The 15409-nt window shown below is 42.2% G+C and overlaps 1 protein-coding gene across 1 annotated transcript; it reads right to left on the bottom strand.

Annotated features, from left to right (window-relative positions):
• Positions 1-355: 355 nt before the first annotated feature.
• LOC116444541 (cytochrome P450 4V2) lies at positions 356-14090 on the bottom strand. Its single transcript, XM_032110049.1, has 11 exons — positions 13787-14090; positions 11381-11493; positions 10731-10816; positions 9031-9221; positions 8557-8626; positions 7443-7569; positions 5470-5661; positions 3604-3706; positions 3131-3265; positions 2787-2966; positions 356-1219 (listed from the first exon to the last, which is right to left on the bottom strand). The coding sequence occupies exons 1-11, from the start codon at positions 13998-14000 to the stop codon at positions 1044-1046; spliced, it is 1587 nt and encodes a 528-aa protein (XP_031965940.1). The 5' UTR covers positions 14001-14090; the 3' UTR covers positions 356-1043.
• Positions 14091-15409: the final 1319 nt, after the last annotated feature.

Genomic DNA, 15409 nt, shown 5'->3' on the forward strand with positions numbered 1-15409 from the left:
AGCTTGGTTTAGCACCACCTTTTTCTTCAGAGCTTGCAAAAATCATGGAGAGTCCCTTCTCCAGATGGCCTGTAGCAGATTTTTACCAGTCCTGAAGGTACAATCAGACAGAAACTTTCACAGGCACCTCATTCCATCACTGTAATTCCTCTTCAACATCAATTATCAAAAAACTCTGTATGTTGCCTTCAGGGCAGTAGAAGGCAAGAGAACATTGGCTCATCATGTCAGCTTTAGCACAGTAAAATCTAGTTGATTGATCACCGTAGAGGAACTGATGCTAAGAAATAATTATCTATCAGTAATTCACCTGCACACAGGCACGCAATTTCAACAGATACAATTTCAGTCCACATTGAGGCATAGTAGATGTTTATTCTTAAAGTATGTAATAATACAGTGCTTCTGTCATTATGAAATCCTGTGTGTAATTTGCACACTGTCTAGTTCCTGCTATGGTTATACAGATTAATGCTTTTGGTACAGTTTGCTAAAAAATAATTCAGAGTGCTCCCTTCTTAAGAATTACTGTAAATGTTTACCAAGGAAGAGTGAAATTATCAGAGATTTTTTGCTTGGTCTTTACAGAGGCAGTCATCACCAAAACAAGAAAAAATATTGTGCCAAGAGGAAGAATGATCACTTGTATCTTTCAGATCCAAAGAAACCTGAAAATCTTACAAATACTTGAGACTTCCAGTTACCTGGAAAATGCTACGGCATGTAAGCTAATCACTTCACCCCAGGCATTGCTGTTGTTATTACCACAGTTTAAGTTTTTGGGGCCCTGTGGCAATAGAATTGTTTCATCTGAGCAGATAAGGCACAAAAATTTAAGGTTTGAAGACTTGCATTTCAAAGGTTAACATGACGTTCACAAGCACTAAAAAACTAGAGCAATTAGGACTATTAATACATCTTTAATGAAACAGTAACAAATAGTTTTAACAAATTGCTGGACTGATTTCAAAATATTTGATTTTAAAATATGTCTCAGCCTAAATAGATTGAAAACTTTCAGAAGTAAACTCCTGAAATTCCTTTCATTCTGATCCAGCATTTGGTCTCCTCTTCAGTTTAATCCAGATGCCATTATTTGGACGAAGAATCAATTCTCCAGATAAACCAAGCTCTTCTGGCTTTTGACATGATTCCACCCAAAAGCGCCTCAGGATGAGGGCTAGAATAGTTTTCTCCTCCATTTGTGCAAAGCGCTGACCTATGAGTTACAGGGCAGACAAAAAAATAGTTATTGTCAGGCTGCATCAACTGTTGCTACACCTGCATGCTCACAGGACTTAAGAACAGAACTAGCTTTAGGCCAAAATCGAGTTCATATGGACACAACTAACACTAGCAGTTTTCTCTGCCTGAAAACTCTGGCCTTCTTGGAAGGATCCACAGTACATCCTCTTTCCCATAGTACAAAGAACTCAAACAGCAACGTGGAAAGAGTCAACACTTCATATGGAACTACTACAAAACACAGCCTTGTCATGTCTCTTGGATGGACTACGCAGGGGGCATGGATGGCACACCAGAGCAGAAGATGTAGCACAGGGACAGTGGGGAGAGAAAAATCTCATGGTTCTATATATGTAGAGAGGAGCAAAGGAAATGCAGTTGCAACAGAATGACAGACAGACCTTCCTTCAATGCTCATTAAGCCTCACACAGACTGGTAGCACAGAGGGCAAAGTTCGATTTGCACTTCAGCATAGGTGAAGGAGGAAACATGAGAACAGAGAAATGTGAGGGAAACCAAACCAAGTGCCACAACCCAGACAGTTCACAAAAACTAAAAAATGGAGACAGGACACAAATGCAGTGCTCAGAAGTTTTTATGTTCTCCCCTCTGTATCATATACACAGATGGAAGTCCGTACACACAAATACACGATGCACTTCTGCAATGATATTAATGAGCCACCTCTCCTGCACATCATCCTGCATACTCAGGAACTAGCTAGACATGGTATATTAAATTAGATTTCTCTTTAGAACAAGGAAAGACCTAGTTTACCGCTCTTATGGAAAAGGGCACCTGCTACCAATGAGACAAAACAAAACAAATCAATCTCATCCCTCAAAAACAGAAACGAAACCAAACAAACAAAACCAAAGAAACCAAAAGAAGTAATATTTCCCATTCTTGTACGTGGCATGATAACCTTTGGATGTTCCCCATCTGCATTTAAAATCAGCGTATGGAACAGTCTTTTCACAAGTTCTACAATATAAACAACAATGCCTCTACTTGGAGCGCACATAAATGCCAAGTGTCTCAGTGGCATCTGAAGTGCTAACGAGTTCTAGGATGACCGTGAAAACACCAAACCAACTACAGTGTCAGAAATAGGGAAAGACTACATCAGTTGCAGATTGCATGCGTGGGACATCCAAGATCATGAGAGAGACAGATGAGGTGTTTCCAGAGCAAAGCAGGTGCAGGACATGTGTCTTCTCTCATTCTGTGTTGCTGACACTAAGGATGAGAAATTTGGAAGCAATCATGTCCTAACACAGGAGCCCAATAACATGCTTCCAGGCTGCAGAGGCAGTGAGGAAGAAATATCAGCAAGATAGACACTGGTCCCTAGGAAGAAAGGAAATCTCTTGGAAGAAACAAATCTGGTAGTTAAAATACTAGGCTTGCAGGGCACACAGTGCCCAGAATTCAGGGATGGGGAGTGAGGAAGAACACTATACCAACAGTACTTGTTGCTGTCTCAGTTACCACATCCAAAAGCAGAACTGTTACAAGGGCTTCCTCTTCAGATACGCACCAATGCAGTTCCTGGGACCAGCTGAGAAGGGCACATAAGCATATGGGTGCCTTCCCTTACAATTTTCAGGGAAGAACCGCTCAGGCCTGAACTCCTCTGGTTCAGGGAAGATCTCAGGGTTTCTGTGCAGGGCATAAGTTAAAATAAGGACATTTGCACCTCTCGGTACTTGGTATCCCTCTAAAGAGAAGAGAGAAAGGGAGAAGAAGAGTCAAAACAACAGCAAACAAGTGACTTCCTATACACAGCAGAACAGTAAAAAAAAACCAACGCTGCCCTTTATTTGGGAAACAATGCAGAAATGCTAACAGGAGGGGAAATGGCAAACACAGAACACTACTTACGAATACAGCAATCCTCTCTCAAGGTACGGGCAAACATGGGAACTGAAGGGAAGAGACGAAGAGCTTCTTTCACGACACATTCAAGGTATCGAAGATTCTTCAAATCATCTATTGTCACAGAACGCTCAGTGTTGTCTGTCCAAAAACAAATAGAGGGATGACCAAGAACAAAACTCCCCATCTTTGGCTAAACAAACTCATCCTGGATCTCCTGAGAAACTCTCATCATGAACCAAGACTACATACAAGAAGGTGCTACAAATATATTGAACATGCATATCTTGCCCCAAAGACATAAGGTTGGTTGTACACCCCTACAGACCTTCCCGCAACCATCTCAACCACCTCTAGCTGCTGAAAGCTCCAGAAGGGCCACAAGGCATGCTCTTAAATTCCCTTCTACTTCTAGGCTTTTAACACATTTGCACTCACAAATGCAGCAAAATCCCAGTGAAGGGGGAATGGAAACTTACCAAACACCTCGTCCAATTCCCTGTGAACCTTCTTCTGAACTTCCGGATTATGTCCAAGCAAGTACAGGACCCAGTTCATAGCAGCTGCTGTTGTATCATGGCCCTACAGGTCCAGATTTACAATGACATTCACTTCAACTCTATTCCCATGCACCAGTGGGCTTCGTAAATACTTAGGTGTGCAGGTAGTATGAAAAGTGAGACTTACTAGTCCCATGACCATGAGAAAAACAAGAATCAAGAATGAATAACTCTATTCAACACACTAACTATCAAGGTAAAAGGTGATCCACAATTGTGCTGAAAACAGACCAAAAGGGAAAAGTATTGAAATAACCTAAGCAAAATCCCTCTCTTCTGATTCTCAGGAGCTGCATGAACTATAATTATCTACACAATGAATCGGATGCATATTCATCTTTTTGGTTACTGTCCAGTCAACATCTGGGGGGGGCCAGTGACTATCACAGGAGAGATACAATGGACACAACCTTTACAGAACTATCTAAAAATGGTCAAATGATATATAGTACAGCAGCCATAGGAGAAAATACTTGGTTTTCTATGAGAAGGGAATCAACTACTAGTTCCCAGCCCTGTGGGAAGGAGGGGAAAGGAAAGGGGAGATGAAAGGTGAACAAAAGAAGGGGGGAAAAAAAACAAAAAAAGGGGGAAACAGAAAAGGGAAAAGTTGACCAAAAAAGGATTTTGATACTAAAAAGCACACTTGTGAAGTTCAGGATGCAGCTGTAGTACAGAAATGGCAAAATGAGAAGAGAGTTTCTCTAGGTTACAACAGCAATAATACAGTTCTATGAATTAAGCTCTTCTGAGATAGAATTCAGGTCCATCTAATGGAAGTGTGTGGAAAACTCAAAAATCTTCTTTAGATCCTTCATTAGACAGGAAATCAGACAAGAAGAAGAGCCTCAAAGATGATCAGAGGGATGGAACACATCTCCTATGAAGACAGGTTGAGAGACTTGGTTGTTCAGCCTGGAGACAACAAGGCTCCAGGAAGACCTAATTGTGGCTTTTCAGTACTTAGAGAGGACTTATAAAAAAAAAAGAGAGAGTGTGACATTTTGCATGGGCAGATAATGATAGAACAAGAGGGAATGATTTTCAACTAAAAGAGAAGAGATTTAGATTAGATGTTAAGAAGAAATTCTTTACTCAGAGATTAGTGAGGAACATGTTGCCTAGAGAAATTTTTAATGTCCTATCTCTCAAGGTGTCCAGGGCCAGGTGGGATGGGGCCCTGGGCAACCTAATCTAGTTGATGACATCCCTGCCCATGGCAGGAGGGTTGGAACTAGATGATCTTTAAGGTCCCTTCCAACCCAAGCCATTCTATGACAAGATTCTACAAGAAGACAAAGCACTGATGCACGGTGGACAACAGAACCAGAAGAGTGCAGCAAATGTAGCAAGGGAAAAATGTGAGGAAACATGACAAAATGCAAGTCAAAAAAATGAAACTATTTAGAGCTCTCTTCAGTGTTAATGAGGTTTGCAACAAAAGCCAAGAGCCCACGGTCCATGTCAGCCACTAAGCTTTTATTTCTCACCTGCTTTCATGAGTAGAACCTGCTCACATAGGCAGGGCCTGCCACATATGCATTGTCCAACATTTTCCCAGGGCACATCAATGTTTCTATCATTCAGATTTCCTCTTAGGCTTCCAGGGCTAAAATAAAATCATGCTAAAAGCAACCTCCTGAACTAAGACAAGAGTGACCCCCTGCAAATTCAGAATCTCGGGTTTGGAGGTTAGAAAAACAAACAAAAACCCCAACAGACAAAAACATCCAAAACAAAAAAAAAAAAAAAAAAGAGCAATAAACCAATGAGTTCCTTGGTTACCTCAAACATGAAAGTATCCACTTCCTCACGAATGTCCCTGTAGCTCAACTTGTTTCCTTCATCATCTGTGGCATTCAGCAGCATGTCCAAAAATGCTTTTCTCTTTTTGGGACCACTTTCTTCAGAGCTGCCATCATTATCATGTTTGTTTTGCCTGGTGCTTTTAAGTTCTTCAGCTTTTTCTGCAATGACCTGAGAATAGAACCATTACATGAGATATGACAAATTCAGCACAAGCGTGCTATCTGCCTCATGCAGTTTTGTCCTAACTTATCAAAACAACAACATCCATCTGTAGCAATCTACATGAGCTAGTTAGCGCAGCTGTCAGCATTAGGTCATGAAATTTAACTGACTTTTTGTATCAGTAATGAATATCTCTTGCCCCAAGCAACAGAATAAACCTTGAACAGCCTTCGTGTGATCAAGAAAATAGATAGCCAAACTACATAAACAACTTGGGGCTCATCAAGAAGTGTAAACATGTCCAGAGTATCTGGAACATGCCAATCATGAATGCCAACAATGGCAACAGCATATCAAAAAAATCACCACAGTGTGAACATGCTAATTAGCAATAAGATCCTCTCTATCCTATCTGATAACTAAGGAAAGATCTCACTTCCAACCTCTGAAAAACTCAGAAGAGAAGACAGGGTATCCCATAACCTTGCATCAAGGCCACACACAGTATCGCTGAACCCACTACACTAAAGCTTCCCAAATTTTCTCCAGTATGAGAAAAATGGATGAATTTCCCTTTTTTATGTCAAAGTACAGACCGAATAACAGACATAAATTTCTTATTGTTGCCACTGTTGTTGCAAAACCAAAACAGAACCCTTCAATAAACTGGCATTGCTCTTAAAACCAACAAAATATTTTAAAAGGGTGTGGAGTATGCAATTCTGTTTGGAGCAATCACTGAATGGAAGAAAAAAAATACAGTTCCATATACACACACTGTTTTCCTGACTGAACTTGCACATGTATCACGTATTGACCCATCCTTCAGTGCTTGCTGTCGGCTCCTACACCACGTGACATTACTATTTACGGTCCTTTGTCATCTTCTAAGATTTGGCTTCTTATATTCAGTTCACCAGCCCAGCATGGGAGGAGTGCAAGTGTTACCTTAGGTCCTCTTAAGAGCCTCTCTCATGCCTCACTGCTGCAACTTCCAATAAAAGGAAGCAAAACATGAAGTACTTAAAAACAACACAGTCAATGTGGCTGATTATATGTAGTCAAAGCTCAGAGATTCTTTCCTTTGTCATAGACATTGATACAATGACATCATGGGGTACATGCATAGGGAAAGCAGCCTCTCTGGTAACATCCTAGTAGTAGATTTGGGAGGGCAAACTTTGGCAAGAATAACATAGGAATTATTTGGAGAGAGAAAGGGCTGTTACTTCCACAGTCTAACAAGGTGAGAGAAAACTTCATTTCATGCCAAGTGAGTGATGCATGCTTAATGATTTCTGTGTCAAAGTGCCTTACTGCTGATGTGGGAACCTGCATGTGTTTGCTAGTCTCAGCAGTTCTGTTCTGAACAGGGGAAAATGAATACAGGCTTCAGTTTCTGAGGGCTGGACTAAATGGCACTACCATGCAGAGCCCTATGCTTACTGCTCCAAACCTGGCAGTGAGCTGTTGTGGGTGATCCAGATGTGGAGCTTTTGGGGCAGCACAAGAGTTCCACGAATTTCTCTTGTTCGTTTCAGTTGCAAAGGACCTGCAAGTTCTGACACTTCCTTGGAGTAGTCTAATTCCTTGTTTAAATTCAACAGAAATCTTGAAAGGGAAGTCAGCTCTTGCCTTCTTTTCAGGGAACTCCTCAGCATCCCAATAGAGAGAGAGCATAACAAGGAGGCTGAACCTCACCCTCATTTGGAAGCTCTGACTGCAAAACTTTGCTCCAACAATGAAAATTATCATTATAAAAAAAATTTTAAAAAAGGACTTTATACTTTATCTGTGAAATTGTGAAGGATGTTGAGGTTCCTCTTGTGCTCTCTTCCTTCTTTGAACAATATATACAAAAATTCAGGCCAAAGCCAAGGGCTCTTCTGTCGCTGTTGGATTAGATCACTCATCCTAGAGGCAAAACAATTATATCATGTAACATTACTTGACAAAAGCCCCCAAATTATAGCACATTTCAAGAAGAAAAAAAAAACTTCTACCCACCCTAATGAAGCAGAACTTAACATATTGTGTAGGTTTAAACCCCTAATTTGAAAGGAAGGCCATTCACAATTGTTTCTTGATTTTACACCATCTCAAAATTTATATTACTTGTCCCAGCATCACCATGTTTTATATCTTTAAGCATTGATTTCTGAGAAGGACAGCATATTCTCATTTAGTTGGAATCCTCTTGAAACAGTCCTATTAAGTCATCCAGTCCAGTCACACCCCACTTCAGTAAAGCACTGGCCGCGTTGTAAAGACTACTCATGACAGGCTTCCAAAATATCTGCCCCAAGAACTCAAACAGTTTCTGAGAGCATTGCATTCCTAGTTGAATGTCCAGATACCAGACCACATGTAAAAGCACTTAAAATGTATTTAAAATGAACAATATGAGACTTCAAGAATGCTCAAACACAACTGGAGTATATTTGGAAGGGCTGATTGTCATTGCTATTCAGCTCTTGCACATGCTTTAGCTGCAGAGGAGTAATTATTACCAACTTCAAGACCACTTGTGGTACAATTTGGAAAAGGCCAAGGAACCGATGATAATCAAACCCTCCAGGTCTACTCCCGTTTTGTATCATACCTGTCTCAACAAGCTCCATCAAAAGTCAGCATTGAGACCATAGAATTTAGGTTGGAAAAGACCTTTTAGATCATTGAGTCCAACTATTAACCTAGTGTTAAGCCAGAATAGTCCATTGCTACACCATAACCCTAAGTGCCACAGGTACGTCTTTCAAACACCTCCAGGGTATTTAGTGACTCAGGGTTAGTCTGTTCCAGTGCTTTACACCCCTCCCTCTCTGACCCCCTGGCCTTCCCTCCTGACACCAGCAGCATCAACTCCAGCTCAGCTACAAACTAAGGAAAACTTGCCTTTACCTGTAAATAGCAGAAACATAGTTAGAATCCTTATTCTTCTGAGCACCCACATTCCTGCCCATTGCTGTTTCTAGGAGGAAAACAACAACATCTCACAAGTGCAAAACGGAATGCAAGCATAAACAGTAAGCTACTACTACTCCCAGCTTCTATCTATCATCACACCATCCCTTCGACAAGTGAATACACATATCCCTTTGCAGGGAATGAACTTTTTTTGTATTTCTATATCCAGGAATCCTGCTCCTCAAGACAACTTTACTTTGGACTGCAACCTCTATCCTGCCAATCCCACGAACTCACCTGCTCAGATGCACTTAATAAACCCTGGGAAAAAGGCTGGGAAGGATGGAAATGCATTTAGCATATATGCAGGGACATTCCTCTTCAATCATCTTACACAAACTGGCACAGCTGAACTCATGACCTTCTGCATCATTCACAGTCCCACCACAATAACTGAACAGGACTTACCACAGATGATATCAAGGGCACACAGAGTGATGTCCATAAAGACATCAAATGGTTCCTTGTCAATATGCTTCTCAAGTTTCTTCACCAAAATATTTCCTTGTTCATTCATGACCTCTAGAAAGTCATTCAAGATTGCAAAGTGGAATGTGGGAGTTATCATCTTCCTCCGTGACCGCCACTTGTCTCCAGTGCTGTAAATTAATGGGGAGAAGGAAGGCCAAAAAACTCCGAGTCAAAAATAAAACCCTCATCATTACAGGAAGTACACAGTAAATACTGCAGCCTGGAAGAGGTGGACACACTGTAGATGTCTCTTCAAGCTGTTCATAGCACTCCACAGAAGAAGCAAATGTAAATATTTCTTGTTTCAGATCTCTTGGAAGCAAAAGCCACCATTTCTCCAGCTGGTCTCAACAAACAGAGATGCCAACAAGCCTCCAGACAATACATCCTTGTTGGCCAGTGTACAGGCTCAGAGGGACCAAGCAGAAGCCAGCCAGAGGCCAAAAGAGCTATTCAGCATCAAGGCCTCAACCCACCCCACCATCTCTCTGAATCAATAGTTGTGCTTGTCTTTATCTGCTGACCATGAAATGAGGCCTGCAGAGAACTAGGGCCTAGGGAAGTTGTGAAAATGACTGCCTCAAGGCCTGGCTAAAATCTACTTCCTGGAGACAAGCGATCACTTCCCACATGCCACTGACAAGCATGGAGCCACAGTGAGTGACACCAGCTTCCTTGGGGTCCTTGTTCACTTTTTCTAAATCACTTGCCCCACAGGCACACAGCTGGCACTTCTGCTTACATGGTAAAACCATCACACCACTGCCCCTGTTAACTTGCTATTGAGGCACTCCACAGGCCAGCTTATTTGCTTGCTGTCTGCCACTGCTGCCCCTAACCAGCAGAGGCTGGAACATTCTCCTGCATTACATTTTTGCAAGCACAAGGAAGCCAAAATACCTCTGTAAGTCTATGGAAGAAAAAACAACGACTAAGGAAGAACAGTGAGGATAAACCATGCCTAATGCCTGTGGACCTCACCTCTGCACATTGCTACTGATTACTTACTGCCTTCCTAAAGGCTGTAAACAAAACTCAGGATAAACGCATGCCTCATCCTCGCACAGGAAGTTGCACTTCCCACACCACATGATCACGGCTGGCTTTTACAATACCACGGTATTGTAAAAAGAGAGGAATCCATCTCTGAGGGCTCCAAACAAGCAACAAAGCTTCACTACTAACATGGAGACCTTGACCTTTTTGCAAAAACTCAGACAAGGTTCAAAGGCACCAATGCCACTCTATACTCACCTTGCTCTGACTCTTGAATATCTCCATCATCCAGACCAATCCTTCCTTTACTCTTCCAAGACTGGAGGACACCAAACCCTTACACCACTGCTCCTCCATCTCTCCACTCCTGACTTATGCTCTTACTCAGTCTCACTTCTCATGATCCTCCACTTCATGAATGAAATGAAGGAAAGGGTGCACTCTCTGATCCTAACCCAAAGCATCACCAACCTCAGGCCCATCCTACTGGTCTGCAGAATGACCAGCTGAGATAAGCAACGCACACGATCTCTTTGTTCAGAAATACACACAGCATTCCTGCCACCAAGACCTCTTCCTATCATATATCCTGAACATTTCAAAAAGACAGCAGTGCCCCTGCATTTCATTGTACATTATACCTTGTCAGAAGTCCAGTGCCCAGCCATGGATGCAGGAAGTCATACAGGTACGATTTTTCTATATGTTTTGAACTGTTCAGAATAACCTGTCAGAAAAAAAATGAACGGAGAGGAAAAAATATCACTTGTTAGATGGAGAGAGATTTCTTCATTATTTCTTCAATAAACACTCCAGCAGAGAAACAATACTGTCTTCCTAGTGCAAGGACAATCACTGTCAGCAGCAAAACTAATGACTACATTTCATGGCATCAAAACAGACCCACCAAGTTCTAATGCAGAAGTCTGTCAAAGAGACACAAGCATAGCAACCTGAATTTCATGATGTTCTATCCTTATTTCAGTGGTCCCATCTTCCCTGCTATCTGTTTGTTTGGTCTGATCTCGCAAGCAGAAGCTTTCACACATGTGAAAACAAAGCTAAAGGAGATGCTGCTTTGGTGCTGGTCATCTTCAGTATTCCCCCAATCCTCTCTGACTAGGCCTTCTTATATTCCTTCCCTTTATGCCTTTCTTTAGCACTAACTCAGAGGACCACCCCAAAGCAAATCAGTCCAAGCCCTTTTTAACAAAAATTATGTTAACAGAAACTAACAGCTTGGACACCGCTCTGCATGACAGTGGAACAGACAGGAGACCAGCACACTCACCTCCACACTGTCAGGGTGATACAAAACCATGACAGGCAATGGTCCTATCCAAAGTTTGAACAATGGCCAACTTCTGAACTCTTCAGAATAAAATTGAAGCTGTTTAAAAAAACCTGGAATAGAAAATCAGAGTAGAGCTTCAACAAGGGGGGTTTATAAAATAAGGCTTCTGTAATGAACTCTTTTATACCACATGCCTTGCAATTTGATTTTGTTGTAGTTTTAACCTGCTGCTATGACCAAGCAGCATCATATTTTGCAAATGTGGATTTTACCATCCAGGTATCCTAATCTCTTAGGGGACAGACTCACAGCATCATTTCTGCCACAGATCAACCCAAGGGATACCACTGCTGTCCAGCTGCCTGTTGGACTTCATACCAGTGAGCTCAGCAACCCAGCGAATTCTCCTCCCACATTATTATACACTTATCCATTCCATGTCTTGTCAGTTTAGCTATACAGAAAGCATGGGAGATAACTGAATCTGTTGGCAAGGGAAGAGTAGTAGATGGTGCTTTATTTGATTCAAAAAGGCCTTTGATACTATCTCATCACAGAGGACAATTCAGGTTCATTCTGCAATATTAGAGGTGGGGGCCACTCTCTGAATGTTCAAGGATTAAACACTTCTTTGCCCTTTCAGAAACAAGCTTAAACAACAAATGATACCTTTACAAACCTCTGCAGAGCTGAAAATTCAAAGGTCCCCAAATCAAAGAAGAAAAAAAAAAGGAGAAAAAAAAGAAGTTTCCTAACAGATGCCCACATACAGCTTATTCCCTAGTCTTAGGAAAAGTTCTAATGACACCTCATCCAACACGATTAAGAGTGTCAGATTATTTTGCTATTTTTAAAATATTTTTCCTAACATTGCCATGATTAAAATAGCACATTTTCCAGAAACTGTCTACCAATACCAACAAAAAAATCCCCACCATGGGAAAAGTTATTTTCCTTTCTGTTATAAAACCTTACCCTTTTTTAAAGGTTTTTTTGTCATATTTTTAATGAAAAAGACTACAAACCCCAAACTTCACTCACTTCTACATAAATAAACAAGAACAAAGATGGCTGGACATGGGAGCTTTGTGATTCCTTAATTAAAGCATAGGAGCTATGCAATTCCTGCTAACAAATGAGATTGGAGACTACACAGAACGTCAGAGTTCCCACGCTTTCTGGAGAGAGAGCAATGTTCTGGTTTGGTTTTTTTAAGAAGATTTTTAAAAAAGAGGAAAAAAATAAAAAAAGATTCATCTCTCAGTCCAGCTCGTATGTACATCCTATGATCCTCCTACTGCTTCCTCAAAATCAACTTTGTGGAAAGCTGCTTGTCCTCACATCTACCACAGATCTCTCATATTTGTACTTAGATATGGGATTGGATCCAGAGGACAGATATGACAGTGTGCCTTGTGAACAGAGGCACTTTGTCTCAGCATGGGTCAGCACTGGGCAATTTGTTTGCCAATGCTGTACTCACACTTGACTCCACCATGCCCCCATGGCCCATTATTCTCTTTTCTGGCAGCATACATGGCAGCACAGCCAGCAGCCAGCAACACATGTGCACAGAGCAGAACTGACTTACACAGGCATCACAAACACACACAGAAGAGTGTGGGCCACTGACAGCAGACCCAGAAATGCTTTCATACCACAAACTCCTTAAGAAATATGTTCCTGTTAAAAAATGAGTACCAAATGGAAAGGGAACATCTAGCACATTAGTGCTCTCTCAAGCACCTGGCAAAAAGAAGGTCCCATTAATCAGTACCAGAACAAAAAAGATTTGCCTTTGAGGGATGTACTGTAAATACTCAGCAAGTTCTTTTGCATCTAACACATAAATCTAAGTCACAGATGATTTGGAAATGAGTCTGGGTAAAAGCAACTTGGCATGCTGAAGTCCCTTGCACATGTTCCCTTGGGGGAAGATAATTGTTTCAAGTTTTGTTTGGATCACAGCAAAGAGTCATGAGGACACAGTGTTTAATTTTGTGAAACAGCACTTCCTGCAAGAGCCCCCAGCACACCTCCCTCTCACAAAAACACATTCCGCAGCATTCATGCTCCACCCTACCAACAACTTAATGGTCTGAGCCCAGCAGCAGCTGCTGTCAGATTTAACCTCTAGTTAATCTTTGAGACCAATAATAATGCCACATTTACACAGTTCCTCTCCTTTCCTCTTCACTGCCCACTCCTCACACTGTTCCCCTCTGCAGATTGCCCACAGGCCCACAGAGACTTAAAGGCAACAGCATATCCTCTGACACCCCACTTCCCTTCTCCAGCCAGCCACAACTCAGCCAAACAAGCACCTCACCACCACTGGCTCCTCCAGCAAGCCCAAGCAGTGCAGGGCCCTCACAGCTGGGCTACAGTGTAAGTTGGCATTACCTTCTCCTGTCCCGTCTAAGAGCAGGGCATTTCCCAGCACAGGATAGCAGGGGCTGATACCCGGCATTGGGTTCATCATCCGCCATCGCCTCCAGTATTCCATCAGGGAAGGCAGGGAGCACACAGTCACAATTGTCAACAGCAGAGCGATGACCCCAACTCCCCAGGGAAGCAGCTGGGGTCTCCCTGAGAGTACTTCCATGACCTCCATCATCGCCTCTCAGCCTCCTGCTCTGAGCTTTGATCCCTGCTGCGGAACTGGCGCTGCCTGTACCCGGCACTGCAGTTGCAGTAAGCCGAGTGCGCAGAAAAGTTGGCCGGAAAGAGCAGGAGGCGGAGCTGCCACACAGGCCACTGACATAGCTTCCTGCCAAGAAAATACACAGAGTCAAAAACACTCATATGGAGAGGCTGCCTGCTAGCATTTCCTGATGGCAGGCCAGCCAGAGGAAACAGTGCTACTTTTCTGCCCTCACTTGGCTCAAACCAAGTGAGGAGTGAGAACCTTCTTTGCACACCTTAGAAGGAAAAGACAAAGCACCATCAAGAGAAAAAACACCTTTTTGCTGATTTGGGATAGATGGATTTTCTCAGTATCATCTTTCTCAATCTGTTTTCAGGTGCTCAACACCATTTTGCCACAGAGAACTGCTCCAGTGTTGTCCAACATGACAACTGAAGGGCCAGGTAGAGAATACCTTTTTTCAGCTGGGTTGATGGCTTCAAGGGCTTACAAAAACCAGAGCCCATACAGACGTCTGATCAACAGCAGCACTGCAAAGCACACTGACACTTCTCAGCTCAAATGGCCTTTACTGATCTCACTGTTGAATGCTCAGGCACAGGCTAAAGGGTGCCAATAACACAACTGGCAGCGCCAGTACTTGTGCCCCAGCTGGTAAAGTGCTTGGGTAGACACAGTACCAAACCCACCACAAACACTGCTTCCCGTCCTGCCTCGGGAGGATCCAGGGTCTCTTCTCACTTCTGCAGGGCTACTGAGCATCTGTTTCTCAAAGTGGGTGCACAGAAACCTTTTGGTCAGAGTTTTGGTAGAGGCAGCATGGTTCACGCCAATTCATGAAACTTCACCCCCTGAATAAAGCACAAATGGTTTTTACGGCCATAGTCATATTTGTCCTCTTTGCTTTGTACCAAAAACGACTGCACTGACTGCACAAACATTTTTAGTAAATCAACAAACAGCATAAATAAAACAACTAATATAAAAAACACAGAAAGCTCAGAACATCAAAAGTAAGGTTTTTGTGACCCTTGGCATCAAGGGGGGTAAATTTCGGCACTTTGTTCCTGCAATCTCCCAGCAGAGACTTTATCATAAATGCTGACTTACATCTTTCTGCACAGTAAACAACTGGAAATGAACTTTGTCACTCTTGCTAATGTTTGTAATGGTTTGTGACAGAAAGCAGCAGATATATAACCAGTCTTGCAAACACATAGGAAAATTATACAATCATCAGTCCCCTCTTTTGTTCAGGTGACATCCTAGGAAGGAGGCAAGCACGTAGGATGAAGACTCACCTTTTGTCTTTTTAAAATGGAAATCAGCTGAAAAATTATACCCTCATATTTACAAAAAGTCTTGCAGTTTGTTGCCTT

Source organism: Corvus moneduloides, chromosome 5, assembly GCF_009650955.1.
Source record: "Corvus moneduloides isolate bCorMon1 chromosome 5, bCorMon1.pri, whole genome shotgun sequence".
Lineage (NCBI taxonomy): Eukaryota > Metazoa > Chordata > Aves > Passeriformes > Corvidae > Corvus > Corvus moneduloides.

Excerpts from the sequence above, each read along its gene's own strand:
- LOC116444541 (XM_032110049.1), bottom strand. The coding sequence starts at position 14,000 with ATGATGGAGGTCATGGAAGTACTCTCAGGGAGACCCCAGCTGCTTCCC. Across the intron at positions 10,817-11,380 it reads ATCACCCTGACAGTGTGGAG|GTTATTCTGAACAGTTCAAA; the intron begins GTGAGTGTGCTG and ends TTTTTCTGACAG. Across the intron at positions 3,266-3,603 it reads GGAATTGGACGAGGTGTTTG|ACAACACTGAGCGTTCTGTG; the intron begins GTAAGTTTCCAT and ends GTTTTTGGACAG.